The sequence below is a fragment of the Hyalella azteca genome, unplaced genomic scaffold (genome assembly GCF_000764305.2).
Source record: "Hyalella azteca isolate HAZT.00-mixed unplaced genomic scaffold, Hazt_2.0.2 contig8310, whole genome shotgun sequence".
Taxonomy (NCBI): domain Eukaryota; kingdom Metazoa; phylum Arthropoda; class Malacostraca; order Amphipoda; family Hyalellidae; genus Hyalella; species Hyalella azteca.
Window position 1 is genome coordinate 42,052 of NW_025938407.1, and position 15,331 is coordinate 57,382.

At 38.6% G+C, this 15,331-nt stretch overlaps 2 protein-coding genes across 4 annotated transcripts in view; one reads left to right on the forward strand and one right to left on the reverse strand.

The window, feature by feature from the left end:
- LOC108679365 (sphingosine-1-phosphate lyase) overlaps positions 1 to 1,625 on the forward strand; it is a gene marked incomplete in the record, with an annotated part of 14,756 nt that extends 13,131 nt beyond the window's left edge. Inside the window, 1 exon segment of the mRNA XM_047881550.1 lies at positions 83 to 1,625. Within this exon segment, the coding sequence (XP_047737506.1) occupies positions 83 to 126 (44 nt within the window).
- LOC108679371 lies at positions 509 to 7,439 on the reverse strand. 3 transcript variants are annotated; one of them, XM_018167989.1, is made up of 7 exons: positions 7,058 to 7,439; positions 6,451 to 6,544; positions 6,280 to 6,349; positions 4,611 to 4,710; positions 3,019 to 3,598; positions 2,365 to 2,873; positions 509 to 1,373 (listed from the first exon to the last, which is right to left on the reverse strand). In XM_018167989.1, exons 1-7 carry the CDS (start codon positions 7,101 to 7,103, stop codon positions 943 to 945), a joined length of 1,830 nt encoding a protein of 609 aa, XP_018023478.1. In that variant the 5' UTR covers positions 7,104 to 7,439; the 3' UTR covers positions 509 to 942. The 3 variants fall into 3 exon arrangements, with proteins under 3 accessions (XP_018023478.1, XP_047737508.1, XP_018023477.1); XM_047881552.1 differs by having other exon boundaries at positions 6,280 to 6,334; positions 6,436 to 6,544; XM_018167988.1 differs by lacking the exon at positions 6,280 to 6,349 and having other exon boundaries at positions 6,381 to 6,544.
- Between the last annotated feature and the right edge of the window lie 7,892 nt (positions 7,440 to 15,331).

Genomic DNA, 15,331 nt, shown 5'->3' on the forward strand with positions numbered 1-15,331 from the left:
CATTGTATCTACAATAACAACCCCAGAATCCCAGACCTGTCTCTTATACACATCTAGATGTGTATAAGAGACAGGGCTCCAGCTAACGCATACCTCGATGTTACTTATGATACAGGCTCCAGCTAACGCATACCTCGATGTTACTTATGATACAGGCTCCAGCTAACGCATACCTCGACGTTACTTATGATACTGGCGAGTCGAATGATACGGATTGATCGTATCTTCAGAATTGATCAAATCATTCGAATATCGTTACCTGATCGAATGATACGAATTGATCGTTGTACCAGATAGATGTATTATGGTCACTACACACTCATAATGTCATCATAGAATTACAGCCGTCAGTGTAAGATTGCGGAAACTTGTTGCGGACGGCGTGTTACTTGGTGTCATTTTTGCGTGATGGACAGAAATTCATGTGCATTAAATAAGTAACTTTTCATCCAGATAACATTTGTATGTCGTGTCGGACGCGTTCACATGAGCAATGGTTTTTCGCACGATCTTGTATTCTCTTTATTGGTATAAATACACATAGAAAGTAAATCTGATGCGTATATCCCTATGTAATATGTAAGAACGCAAGTTATATGATGCACTAGCATTGTAAAACTATTATAAAAAATGTTAATTTTGATTGAATACAAAGTGGCAATCTTGGATCGGACACCATAATCGAGCAATGATATGCATGATTATACAAAATATCTTAGCAAGCTGAAAGAAATTTTATATTTACGATATCACGTTTCTCGCAAAGTACGCATGCAAGTCGTATCAAATGATATGATTTGAAAGATTGGCATAAGTAATTATACTTGTGGATTTTATTCCAAGTATTAATATGCTAAATGAATGGTTTCAGAAATATACCTCATTACCACTGGTTATCATAATTAAATGCCTCTTCTTCGCTTACAGAAAGATCACAAAAAATCATTCCCCACAAGTAATGTTTACAGTTATGTCCAAAAATTGATCCTGAATTTCATTTCTGTCATCAACACCTCTTTCTTCCGTCTCTTTGACAGAGAAGTCATACAAATTTTCTTCGTATTCACTCAAGGCAATATCTTCAGGTTTCTGCTGTTCCCGTTCCAGGTTTTTGTTTTGAGTGTCGTTTTCTCTGGCGCGTACATGGGCATCCTCCGTCTGTGGGTTTGATTGATATTCATCTAGCGAGTTCAATATTAATCCTCGATTCACACTAGCTTCCGAGTTCAGGTTATTGCCGTTATAGTTATTCAAGTTCTGGTTGTTGTCCACATTTCCCTGCTGTTGGTTCGTTACCCACCACCAGTCGCCGGAAGCGGAGTCGGGGCATCGTGATGTGGAGTAGCTTACCGCTAGGGTTTCAGCCCCTTTGCCTGGAAATGATGTGAAACAATTGATCATTACTCTGGTGCATTTTATCTTAGATATCAATAAAATTGGGAGAAGAATCAAACAACAATTTTTATTATTCCAAGAGTTAAGATTATTCTGTATTTTTTTGTTTATTATTAATTGAAATAGCAGATCCATTGGCATATAATAAGAGCAACGAAATAAATTAGAACATTTTGATGGTATTTACTTTGTGTAGGTCTTTAACCCTCTACCGCCATATGTCACTCTCCGGGAACATAACTTTCGACTTTAATTATACGTAAACTATTGAGTGTAGCAACATGAGGACGTTTCTACGCAACAGAGAACATTTCAAAGTTGTACGTGGCGGCAACCATCAGTGCAAGTCATTTTGCGCTCACTAGAACGTACCTTTTTGGGAAGTAGGCGCGTGACAACATTGCTCCGGTTACACGTGATAGGGTACGCACACAGTGAAAGCAGGTTGCCAGCGTGCTGGTTACCTGCTCAGGCTGGCGCCTGAAACCATAGAATACAGAAGCCTATTCGTACAGGTTTTCACTGTGAACACTTACATTATTATCCTATGTTCATTCTTGTGGCAGGTTGAAACCATAGCATACAGAAGCCTATTCGTACAGGTTTTCACTGTGAACACTTACATTATTATCCTATGTTCATTCTTGTGGCAGGTTGGAGCAGGTTGCCCGCGCAGGCAAACCTGCTTCCACTGTGTGCGTACCCTAAGGCGGTAGAGGGTTAATGGCTGTCAGTGCTGGCTTTACTAGCCGTGCAGTCGGTTAAAGTGCCTGGTCTCTACATTGGTAATTATTTTATTATACGAAATTATTTCGAGATTTGGCAGAAAAATTAGTTAGCATTAGTTAAAGGCTCGCTACTTTAAAGATCAAGTCGTAAGAGAATGACTACTGTCTATACATTGTCTTTTTCAACTGTACCGCTTAATGAAATCCTTTGTTCAACTCGTTTATGCAACTTATAACTTACCGATTATCCAGCTCTCTGTCTCAATACTCCACTGTAGCCTCACGTCGTATAGCAGCTCATGATAAAACTTGCAGCTGCTTTCATGTCCTGAATCCTGGACTGTCGCGAGAACTGGAGGACTGAATCTATTTTCCTCCCTTTTTGCTTCCAATTTACCTTGCTTCCACTTCTTTCCCATGAAATTTTGCAGCCCATTTTCCTGTTGTAATTCTTGATGTAATGTATTTCCAGTAACAATTTTGTTGACATTTCTTTTCCGGTAGAACGAATTTGACGGACGTTCCTTCAGCAAGGCTTCCTCATGCAACGAGGAAAAGTAATCCTTCGGTTCCGCGACGGCCCATCGCTTTTGTTTGTAACTTTTCAAAGGTTTCTCAGGTAACGATTTCATTAATATTGGAAAGTTGCCCTGCCATTCCCCTGCAAAAAGTTTCATTTCAGGCTCCATCAGTGACTGGGACACATGTTCATTTTTTTCTCGACGGGATTCTTCGTTGTTCATACCTGGTCTGGAAGATGAAATGGGATCGATTAATAGGACGAGCATGGATTAGTGGTCAGTGTAACTATTGTTATTATAATCTCGAAATAAAGATTGAAGTGCAATTTATACTTTTTGTACCCACATGTTATCAGTTGAATAATGTAGTTTACCTGAACCACCATATGTGAGCGCGGTGCTTGAGGACGTATTCTTTTGCTTTGACGCACATGTCGTGTGTTGGCTCCAGCTGGCCCGCCCCAAGTATGTCGTGGATGGCATCTTCATGTGACTCGTTATCTCGACCATGTGACTCGTTATCTCGACCATGTGACTCGTTATCTCGACCATGTGACTCGTTGTCTCGACCATGTGACTCGTTATCTCGACCATGTGACGCGTTATCTCGACCATGTGACTCGTTGTCTCGACCATGTGACGCGTTATCTCGACCATGTGACTCGTTATCTCGACCATGTGACTCGCTGTCTCGACCATATGACTTGTCATCTCGACGAGTTTGTGTCGTAGCCTCCAGATTATTCCACCCACGATAAACGGGAGCTAATTGGTCTTGAATATTTCGATGTGGTTGGACGTAATCAACGTTGTTTTGATCGTCGTTGTATGTACGCGACGTCGGTCTTACGTCGGAATCGAAGCCTTCGCTCTGGTCGTTCATGACGTATTTTCCGTTGTATTCAGACAGTCCAGAGATAATCAATTTCTTGCACTTACACTCCTGAACGTCTTCTGAAAAATTAAATAATTTATTTAACAAAACTTAAAAGAAATTTATTTCAGCCTTAAATGAATTATTTGAAGAATTGATTTTGCAAGAAGGTTTTTACCTATGGAGACAGTTCTAAGGATGTCTTACTCATTTGCTTGAATCGAAAATTCACTAGAAATTTGAAACCAAACGAAATTCCACAATAATTCATCTTATCTTTTAAACTTTTATCTTTTTATCTTTTATTTATCTTTTAAATTTTTTCTACAAAGATGTGATGAATTTTTGTGAAATTTCATTTGCTTTTAAATTTTTTGATTCATTTTTTAGAATAATTAATATTCAGATTAATTAATATTGAGATTAATTCCTTCTAAGGCTTAACGATTTGAACGATAGAATCACTAAGCACTAGCCGTCACTTCATCTCTAAGAAAATTTAGGGTAACTGAAGATAGGATTTAGGGTAACTGAACATAGGAAGCGTAAACCATTGAGTTCAAGTTTCTATAGAGGTTAAACCATTCAAAACAGTAAAAACAAAGAAACATCTAAGTTGTCTATAAACGAAATTCCAAACAAAGTTATCCATCATCTATATTCATTTATGAATTATTGACATATTCAATGATACGAATTTGATTCAGATACTGTGCATCGCGAAAATGAAAAATGATTCTACGAAGTACAAAAAATTTGAAAGAAAAATACAGCACGTCGAATTTAATAAGACAAAATTTGCAGTTGTGAAGACAAAATTTGCAGACAATGAGCCGGGAAATGTAAGGATCGCTCTTAGATAATTTAATAATTAGAGATAATTAATAATGCAGATTAATTTTTAAATAATGCATTTTAGAGTATTTAGAGCGCTGTAAGTCAAACAAATTGAAATCAATTTATTCACATGTGCACTGCATATAATGGATTTATGGAATGTGGCGAATGCTACACAAATGAAAACACATTTCAAATAAATAACAAATAACATGTAATTGGTAACATATTTTATTAAATTTAAGTTGAAATTACCAGGACACAAAACAGTTATCTCCTCATGGGTGTAGTTCAGATGTTCATCTTCGAGGTGTTCCCTGTGCAGTGTTAAATCCGTGACTGTTCCCTCCATTTTCTGTAATAGAAATAATCTTTATTGTTGAGATAATTGTGATTTTTCCGATAATAATATGTCCATTCTTGATATTATTCATATTAACTATAAGTTTTGTAATTCTTCAGCATTAGTGTCATTTTCATCGTTGCTTTTGACTTACTTAGAGAAGAATGATACTTTATGATACTTCATACTTAGAGAAGAATGATACTTTATTAGTGCCCCAGGCGACCCTGGCATGCTTGTGAACCTCGGTCAATTTGGGGGGGCCTTGTTCATCTTCACGTATTGGAAGATGCCGGAGGACGAGAGGGTGCGAGAGACGGTGGACTTGGAGACATTGAGCTTCAACTTTTGGACTTGTTTGGGCGCGCTCAAGTCGCCGGCACCTCAACTCGGAAGAGGCGACGCGTGTCACGGGCCGACATCTTCTTGGGGCGGCCTTTGGAGTGCCGCTTTCCGTAGTTCACGGGGTCCTTGAGATAGTTGGAGATGGCTTTGCGGCTACACCCCACTTGTGCCTCCATTTGACGCAGGCTAGGGTCCTCGCCCTCAGGTAGCGCCATCAGGGCTTGAATGGCATCTTTCTGAAACTCAGTTAGAAGCTTTCCCGCGCCCATTTCTTGCCTAGGTGAGCATAAGATCCGTGCACAACTACTGCGCTATGAACGCACCCTTTGCAGCGAGTCTACGCTGCGTCCTGTCCGAAAGAGCGCCAAAGCCAAACTTGCAAAGTGGGGCTAACCTTTTGCGTCGGTGCAAAAACACGAACCGCTTGATTTTTCCACCAGTAATTAACTTCTTCACCAAATTTTACCTGCTATAGATTGCAGAGCGCAAGACAAATCGTTTGCCACCATTTGCACGTTAAAACTGGCAAAACTCGATGTGTTATGATGTTTTAAAGGGGTGGGGCTAACCTTTTGCGTCGGGCTGTACCGTAAGAGTTGAGACTGCGTTATCATTTCGAAAAAAAAGAAGAGCATAAAAATGAAAAAGCATGTCAAGTGATCGACTACAAACGCAAAGTCGAATACTCTCCCCCCACGAGAACACTCTGAAAATAACAATTAATTATAACAAAACTAAACCCGACCACAGTTAGATCGAAGTAAATGTTCTCATCGAAGTATCGCCTAAGTTTTAATTAGCGATCCAAGAAAAGAAGTTAAAGTGACCAGTTATGTTAATAGTACATTGTTGACCCATAGTTTTAATTAATACCAACCACAGTTAAGTCGAAGTAAGTGTTCTCATCGAAGTATCGCATGAAGTTTTAATCAGCGATCTAGGTAGTTAAAGCGACGAGTTATGTTAATAGTACATAGCCAACCCATGGTTTTAATTAATACCATCAAAGTGCAGCCTAAAGTTATAATTAACGGTCTAGGTAATTAAAGTGATGAGTTATGTTATGTAAATAGTACATAGCTGACCCATAGTTTTAATTAATACCAACCACAGTTAAGTCGAAGTAAGTGTTCTCATTGAAGTATCGCCTGAAGTTTTAATTAACGATCTAGGAAGTTAAAGTGACGAGTTATGTCAATAGTACATAGCCAACCCATAGTTTTAATTAATACTAACCACAGTTAAGTCGAAGTAAGTGTTTTCATTGAAGTATCGCCTGAATAAGACACAACTTTGTCTACTGAACCATCCAGTGAATAGTTTTAATTAATACCAACCACAGTTAAGTCGAAGTAAGTGTTCTCATTGAAGTATCGCCTGAATAAGACACAACTTCGTCTACTGAACCATCCAGTGACCGGAGCCTCGACCTCCACCCAGAGCTTCTCTGCCGTGCTGCAGTAGCACGGCGGGGGCGTAGGGGAGCTGCCGGAGGTGGGGCCTGAAGGTACGAAAATGAAAGGATAAAGTACTTCAAAGGTTACCTTTATTTTTAATTTATATAGTCTAATTAAAAAAATGGTATTGTTAAACTCACCATGCAGGATATTGACGCGGAAATACGGTGATTGAATGTGATTTCGATGTAATTAACTTAGTTTCAACGTCATTTGACTGGAGTGGCTTCCATTTTTATTTTAGATAGTCTAATAATTTTATTACCAATTATTTTTCGGTGGTAGTATAGTATAGTTATTTATTTTTATGAGTGTAATCTTGTACAAATATCTTTCGGTTAACCAACTTGTGAGATCATTACGTAAGAAATCAGCATTGTACTTAAATATGATTTCGTCATTTGCAGCATAAATCATCTTTCACAACAAAAAGAATCTAACATGATTATTAGAAAATTTGATAGAAATATTTAATTCTAATGAAATTTAGATACAAAATTACACATTTAGAAAAGCGTATAAATACTTCATATGTTTATAACATAAACTTTACTCACCGCAAACTAGCAGCAGCAACAAGCAGCAATGTTGCAACTGTGACATCTTCTTGAACAAATATCATTGAGCGCCGATTCACAGTTTTTTCGGACCACAGTGACTGGGAAATAAGTCCCAGAAACAATCGATAAAATGAAATTAAAATATTTTTGTCGAAGAATTTAAGAGCGACATATCGTACAATTTTGCAATATTCAATTATATTTTACATGAGCATTTCTCTAGTGATTTCAATCGCGTATGAAAATCAGTAGTACACGAAGTGACGCTCACACATTCCAAATGTGAAACAAGGATATTGGCCACACTTTAATTGGCCAACCTCAATACGGCTCAAAATTTAAATTGTAAATATAATTCGGTTCCGATTCCACTGTAAATATTTACTAAAATGCATTAATTTAGAGAAATCACTACTGAAAAATGATTGAATTTCATTTAGCTTCTACAAATAGTCACATGTCAGGTAAATATTTTAGTTTCATTGTGTTCATTTATTATTATCTCTAATATTCGCTAAATATTTCAATAAGTTTACACACTAACGTTTTTTTACATAACTCGATAAGAAGTTAAATTCACATGAATGCGTCTAGTTAACATTTGTGCACGACAGCGTCACGTGACATGCGTTCATGTCAGCGACGTGCAACATTCAGAAGAGCCTCACGTCTACACTCAATAAAAGAATAATAGGACATGAAATTGAAGCACCGTAAAGATTGTGGTCTTGATATCATCAAAGTAATGTTACTAGTTCAATATTTTTAAATACTCGAATAATGAATCGATTCAGAATGGAAAAAAATGGCTCAACCGCATGCCACAACGAAGGCGCGATGTGCAACTTACCCTCCCACAGCCCAAGAGCAACTGAGCCCATGCTGTGCCTGTAGCAACCAGGGATTATATTGCACTCAGGTCCTTGAGGGTATGGCACTCTCGAGGGCACTGAGATCATTAAGGATATGGCACTCTTGAGGGCACTGAAACCATTAGGGGTATGGCACTCTTGAGGGCACTGAGAACATTAAGGGTATGGCACTCTTGAGGGAACTGAGAACATTAAGGGCATGGGACTCTTGAGGGCACTGAGAACATTAAAGATAGTGGCACACTTGAGGACACTGAGACCATTAAGAGTGGCACTCTTGAGGGCACTGAGAACATTAAAGGTAGTGGCACACTTGAGGACACTGAGACCATTAAGAGTGGCACTCTTGAGGGCACTGAGACCATTAAGAGTGGCACTCTTGAGGGCACTGAGACCATTAAGGGTATGACACTCTTGAGGGAACAGAGTACATTAAGGGTATGGCACTCTTGAGGACACAGAGTACATCAAGGGTATGGCACTCTTGAGGGCACCGAAACCCTCAAGTGTATGGGCACTCTATGAGCACTGAGGTCTGCAAGAGCTATGGATTATCTATCACTATCCCAATCACAATATAGTCACATTGCATCTCAGAATGTTCAACACATACTCAACTTTGTGGCACAACCCTGCATGGGTTAAAATTCTGCAGGGGCGCATGGAGAAAATCGAGATCTTGAAAATATTTTGGCATTTCATCCTAATTTAAATTTCTTGTAGAATTAAAAAACGGTGCGATCATCGTATTCACGGATTATCGATTTAGATGATATAATATTTATTCTAAAAACAATCGTTAGTTGCGATTTACAAACAACTTAATTTGTAAATCGCATGATAATTTTAAAGAACGCTTGCAGGTTCTGACTTTCGCGTAATAAATAAAACGTGCATTACGAAAAATAATAACATTTTGTTTGCTGCCGTGGCACAAGATGTGTTCGTTAATTGTGTTTTGTAACAATGATTCAAAAAAGAATTTGTTAAATTTGAATCGAAAAGAAAAGTTGAACACAAGCCATAACTTGACAAACTATTACTAAATTAATTAAAGAACAATCAACAAAAGTCACAGTAACTCTACACTCTTCCATTCTTCACAAAGTTATTTCTCTGCAAATTTTTAAACAAGATAGAAATTACCAGCACAATTAGGCATAAATATTTTTGCCAGATGTTGGCAATCGTTGATGAAAGACCGAGTTACTAAGATGCTGAATCGACAAATTCAAGCGAAGGAAAAGCGAGGCCGCAAAAAATAAGATACAAGCGCAGCAAAAAAAGTTTATAAGAACACTATGATTGGATAGGTAAGTCTAGAAGCTATAACCTGAAAAAGAGACTAATAAAGCCAACATTTCTTGTTGCTGAGCGTGCGTGTGGACTCGATAATAGGAATAGATCAGAATGCGAAAATTTTATTAATAAGATCTGAACTCTGAAGGCAAATAAATATGGAAAAATAATTGAGATTATAGGAACAATGAATAGAAATTAATACGCATGATATAACAGAATGAAGCAAAAGCAAATTAAATTAAAAATTCATCACAAGAGGCAGTATTTTCTGATGGCTTAAAACTTTTAAAGCTTTTGAACCACTTTTAATCACTAACTGTGAAGCCATCTCAATTATATAACTGAACATAAATCTAAGTTCAATACGGGACACGGATATATTGACAAATTATTTTTTGAAAACCTGAATTTCTTTCGCAAATATAATTACTCGCATCCAGAATCTAGACCAAAGGAGTCGAGGATTCAATAAAACAAAGATTCATCTGCACATATATATTGATAATAACGGTTATATATATTTCTATGTCTCTCGTTGGCATTGCTTACAATGGAATCCTACGAACATCGGATGCTCCAAGCGGCTCTCCTTCAGTACAAAGACTTCGTCCTAAAGTGCACACCCGCAATCACAACTAAAACATACGCAAGAATTCCACTAATAATTAGCAAGGATCAGCCACGAAAGGAACTTGTGGCGATCTGGTCAACAGTTGGCGTGAAAACGATTGTTTTCCAGTCGAGTTTACCGAAGAACATTGCGAAGGACCGAGCGACTTGAAGTATCGCAGCACTCGACTACACAGCAGAGAAGTACGTACGACTGAGAAAAATTACAGTGTTACACATACCGTCGTATAGTGGAGGGTTCGTATTAATGTCCATACAAAAGTTGGCACGTATCTAATATACTGGGAGGACGTAAATGGGAAGGACTTCGATTCATAGAACGGTAGCGAGATAGCGTGGAGATGTGTTAGGTCTTTTACAGACTTTGTGTTAGATCTTCTGCAGTCTTTTTCTTAGGTCTTCTGCAAACTTTGTGTTAGGTCTGATGCAGACTTTGTGTCAGGTCTGCTGCAGACTTTGTGTCAGGTCTGTTGCAGACTTTGTGTCAGGTCTGCTGCAGACTTTGTGTCAGGTCTGCTACAGACTTTGTGTTAGGTCTGCTGCAGACTTTGTGTTAGGTCTAATGCAGACTTTGTGTTAGGTTTGCTACAGACTGTGTTAGGTCTGCTACAGTTTCCTGCATAGTGATAAGCGCTCATGAGTAAAGTTTAAATTTGTATTTTTTCTAGTATTTGAATATTATTTACAAAACCGGACAATGTTGAAAGTTTTACAGCCGTAGTTGAAAACTACAGCGTTTCACAACCATTTATTATTGGACACATTTTCTAAACGAAAAGCATAAATACTTTGGGAGAAATAATATGATCACATATGAACACTCTGAATACAAATGGAATTGGTTTTTACATAATTGTAAACGAAAGAGACATGCATCATGACCTTATACCACACAGCAAAGCTCGAACGCTGTAGAGAATGCCTTTCACAACGTCTGCAGAAGACCTGACACAAAGTCTGTAGCAGACCTGACGCAAAGTCTGCAGAAGACCTGACACAAAGTCTGTAGCAGACCTGACGCAATGTCTGCAGAAGACCTGACACAAAGTCTGCAGCAGACCTGACACAAAGTCTGTAGCAGACCAGACACAAAGTCTGTAGCAGGCCACTAAGTCTGTAGCAGACCTGACACAAAGTCTGTAGCAGGCCACTAAGTCTGTAGCAGACCTGAAAAACTTCCACGAGGAATTAGCGAAAGACTCAAAGTTGTCACCGTATGCGTGGCGAGAAAGCAGCGTATATATGCGCTACTGAGAGCGAGTGCCAAAATGCAACGTCGTGCTTATGTCATCCCACAACGGCGTACAAAGTAAAGAAGAAGGAATGAAAAATAATTTATTAATTAATGTCAATAATACCATTATAATAATGCGACGATTGAAAACTGTTATTATTCAAAAGGGCTCTAACCCTCTAGAGAGAACTTCATTATTTTGACTCCTGGTCTTCGGACATAGCTAACCTAACCCGCTTTCCATCAATCTTAAGGAACCTATGGAACAAACTTATTAAAGATTAGATTTATTAAAAAAAATAGAATATGACCCTTCTTTAATTTGGTAAAATGTCTTCGAGAACTTTGCTCGTTAAAGGTTCAAATTAATGAAGCATTCATTATTAATTTATTATAATATTTACTTTAAAGAAATGGTCAAACAACGAAGAGGACCAGCGGCCGCAATATAAATTCAACTGAAGAACTAAAAAATGAAATTTTTGCGGGCAATAAAAATTGAAGCAAAGGTTAACGCGATAGAGAGCGGCTTCCTTCCTAGCGTTATTATGTTATGCGATATGAACATTGGAAATTACGGATATTTTTTATATTTTCTTGGTCGCAACATATCAAATATCTGTAACGTATGAGACTCTGCACCTTGAGATAAACGTTCGATCTAACATTCTTATAGAGCTTGTTTGTGAATGTGTGGGGCATATATATGCCTGCTGAGAAAAAACTTTGTTCGGCAGGAACGCGTGTTTGTCGAGCATGAATGCTTGTTTGTCGAGCATGAGCGTTTGTTTGTCGAGCAGGAATGAGTGATTATCGAGCATGAGTGCATGTTTGTCGAGCATTAATGAGTGTTTGTCGAGAATGAGTGCGCGATTGTCGAGAATGAGTGCGTGATTGTCGAGCTTGAATGCTTGTTTGTCGAGCATGAGTGTGTTTGTCGAGCATGAATGCGTGATTGTCGAGCATGAGTGCGTGATTGTCGAGCATGAGTGCGTGATTGTCGAGCATGAATGTGTGTTTGTCGAGCATGAGTGCGTGATTGTCGAGCATGAATGCGTGTTTGTCGAGCATGAGTGCGTGTTTATCGAACATGAATACGTGTTGGTCAAGCATTAGTGCGCGTTTTTCGAGAGTTAGTGTATGTTTTTAGAGTACGAGTGCGTGTTTTTCGGGCATGAATGTATGTTTGTCGAGCATGACAGCGTGCTTGTCGAAAATGATCAATATAGAAGCCCACTTGGCACGGCAAGCGTCCTGACAACTAGAGACTGACTGAAGTAACAGTCCTGACAACTGGCAGTCCAGACTAACAGTCCTGACAACTAGAGACTGACTGGAGTTACAGTCCTGACAACTGACAGTCCAGACTGACAGTCCTGACAACTACAGACTGACTGGAGTTACAGTCCTGACAACTAGAGACTGACTGGAGTTACAGTCCTGACAACTGACAGTCCAGACTGACAGTCCTGACAACTACAGACTGACTGGAGTGACAGTCCTGACAACGGACAGTCCAGACTGACAGTCCAGACAACTAGAGACTGACTGGAGTGACAGTCCTGACAACTGACAGTCCAGACTGACAGTCCTGACAACTAGAGACTGACTGAAGTAACAGTCCTGACAACTGACAGTCCAGACTAACAGTCCTGACAACTAGAGACTGACTGGAGTGACAGTCCTGACAACTGACAGTCCTGACAACTAGAGACTGACTGGAGTGACAGTCCTGACAACTGACAGTCCTGACAACTAGAGACTGACTGGAGTAACAGTCCTGACAACGGACAGCCCAGACTGACAGTCCTGACAACTAGAGACTGACTGGAGTGAGACACGCATGACTCAGAACCGTGGCCGCATACATACTCGTACTAAGATTTGTTGCAAGAACTTAAGTAGATTTATTATTAAAATATAACCTTGAGGTATAGGTCAATAAAGCCCCGTATATACACACAGGCAGCCATGAAGGCTCACTTAAACATTCCCAACAATATTTGAGCGATGCTCCATATTTATGACCAGCTATTGCGCCATAGACGCTTCCATATCATTAACATTACTTAATTAGTTTAACCAACATCATTACTACCATTCAAGAACTTAATGTTCCATGTTCAATATCCAGATCATCATCATCATGCCGCAGATCTTGTATATTCAGTCCCGGCCATTATGCACGCTATACACGGAGAAAAAAACAGCTCCTTGTAACCAGAATGTCACGTGGAATCAAGTAAAGCACAAAAATGAGTTCTAACTTACAAAATTCAACGCACACCAAATCAACTCTGAAAAAAAAACTCGTCATTTAGACATGGTATCGAAACCATTTAGGATCAGTTTCATCTCGTGCAGGTGACACGTACAAGTCAAATAATAATAATGCTACGTAACCGTACATAATCAATTCATGACACTTGCTTTCAGGCAAAAAATTCATGCACTAAAGAATTCAGTAACGTATTTATGACTCATCATAATGTTATGACTCAAGACAATTCAGCCATCATAGAAAACCGAACCTGGAGAATTGGATTGACATCCACAGAACGGGCTATCCGGAAAATATTTATATGCTTCATTGGAAAGAGATTAAATCCAAAATTGGCTAAATGTGTCAAAATATATAAACAGAGGAAAAGTTCTTCAACTGTTAATGTGAAGTGTACGTTTGGGGTAAAAAAGCTTAGGAAAAATGAGCAGTAGAAAACACGATAAATGAAACAAAAGTAAATTAATATTGTCAATTTCACTGCGGAAAAAAGAAATGAAAATTCCATGGTATGAAAACCATGGGCATTGATGAAATAATAGGAGGATAGCAATTATAGACAATACGGTAAAAATCAGAGCCCGCAGCAAGAGAGCGTTAATTCCTATGTAAATAGTGAAGAATTTCATCATGTACCGGCATAATGAGACAGGATATACCACTATATTGTATTGTATACCGGTTTATCAAGATGAAACTATCTTGAATATAAATAGAAAAAAATTTACAATTATCCCGGCTGGTAGTTAACCACCACAACCACAACTGGATAGTCAGGAACCACACACACACATCGTCTATGGTAGTAATGAGATGGTATCATGGAACACGCTAGGAATCTCAGCGATTCCTTCCAATAATCCTTTATAGGAATAGGAATTTTCCCGGATAGGAATGCATTCTCAAACTCGCTCGTGCGCGAGGTCAACTTGCAAATTAGAGAAACCCACGTAATGAAGATCTAAACCAAGTACCGAATCTTGATGACAGCTAAGCCTATAATATTCATTTGCCATTATTATAAATAATAACGGGAAAATAATAATATTAATGAAGATAAAATAATTAAGAACTTAGAATGACAATAAATGTGCAATAGGCAATGCCTCGAGAAGACAATATGGAAAGCTGTTAAGAGTGCGAGAAGTTCGCTCCGTAGATTTTATGTACAAGTTTATACATATGAACATGGGCATGGTGCTAGAAACGCTGTATTGAAACGGCGCAGTTACATAAATGTTTCACAACGTGTGGTGCAGTAGCAGCTGTTGTCACAGTTAACGTATAGCAGTATAGTGCACATGTACACTGCTAGAAAAAACGGTGAAAAAACGGTCCCACTGGCGTTCTAGTGGCCGGTCGCCCCGTGAAAATAAACTGTTTCTCCGTTTTTATCAGACGTTTTACGGATTTCTAGTGTTAAATTAGAATGAAAACGGCGAAAAGGTGTTTCTTTTCACGTGATGACCGGCCACTGAAACGCCGGTAATACCGTTAACGGTGATTTTTCTAACAGTGTACAGACGTAGTACTGCTCATGAAGCAGTACATGCAACACTGTAATTGGATAACAACTGCAACGTTGCACCATCACTCATCGCCATAACGCAACTGTGATGGGGGTTGCACGTCGTGAAAATACAAAAAAATTCGCATACTGAACAAGCATATGGTGACATCACCAACAAACCTCACTAATCGTTAGGTCGATTGTAAAAAAGTTCCTTAAGATTAAGTACAATATCGTTCCTCTCTTACCAACCATTGGAAAACATTTTTTTCTATTTTTTGGCAACTAAACTTACAAGCTAAAATTCATTTTTTCTCACATCATTAAATATTATCATTTTTATTGAGGTTTTTAGTGCGTTTTTGGACACACTTGCTTAACTTTTTGTGATTTTCTTAAGAGACTTGCAGGAAAAAACACGTACGTACAAACACATTAATAT

Coding starts and splice junctions, on each gene's coding strand:
- LOC108679371 (XM_018167989.1), bottom strand. CDS start 7,103: ATGTCACAGTTGCAACATTGCTGCTTGTTGCTGCTGCTAGTTTGCG. Junction 3,599..4,610: donor GATAACTGTTTTGTGTCCTG/GTAATTTCAACT, acceptor TTAATTTTTCAG/AAGACGTTCAGGAGTGTAAG. Junction 2,874..3,018: donor GCTCACATATGGTGGTTCAG/GTAAACTACATT, acceptor TTCATCTTCCAG/ACCAGGTATGAACAACGAAG.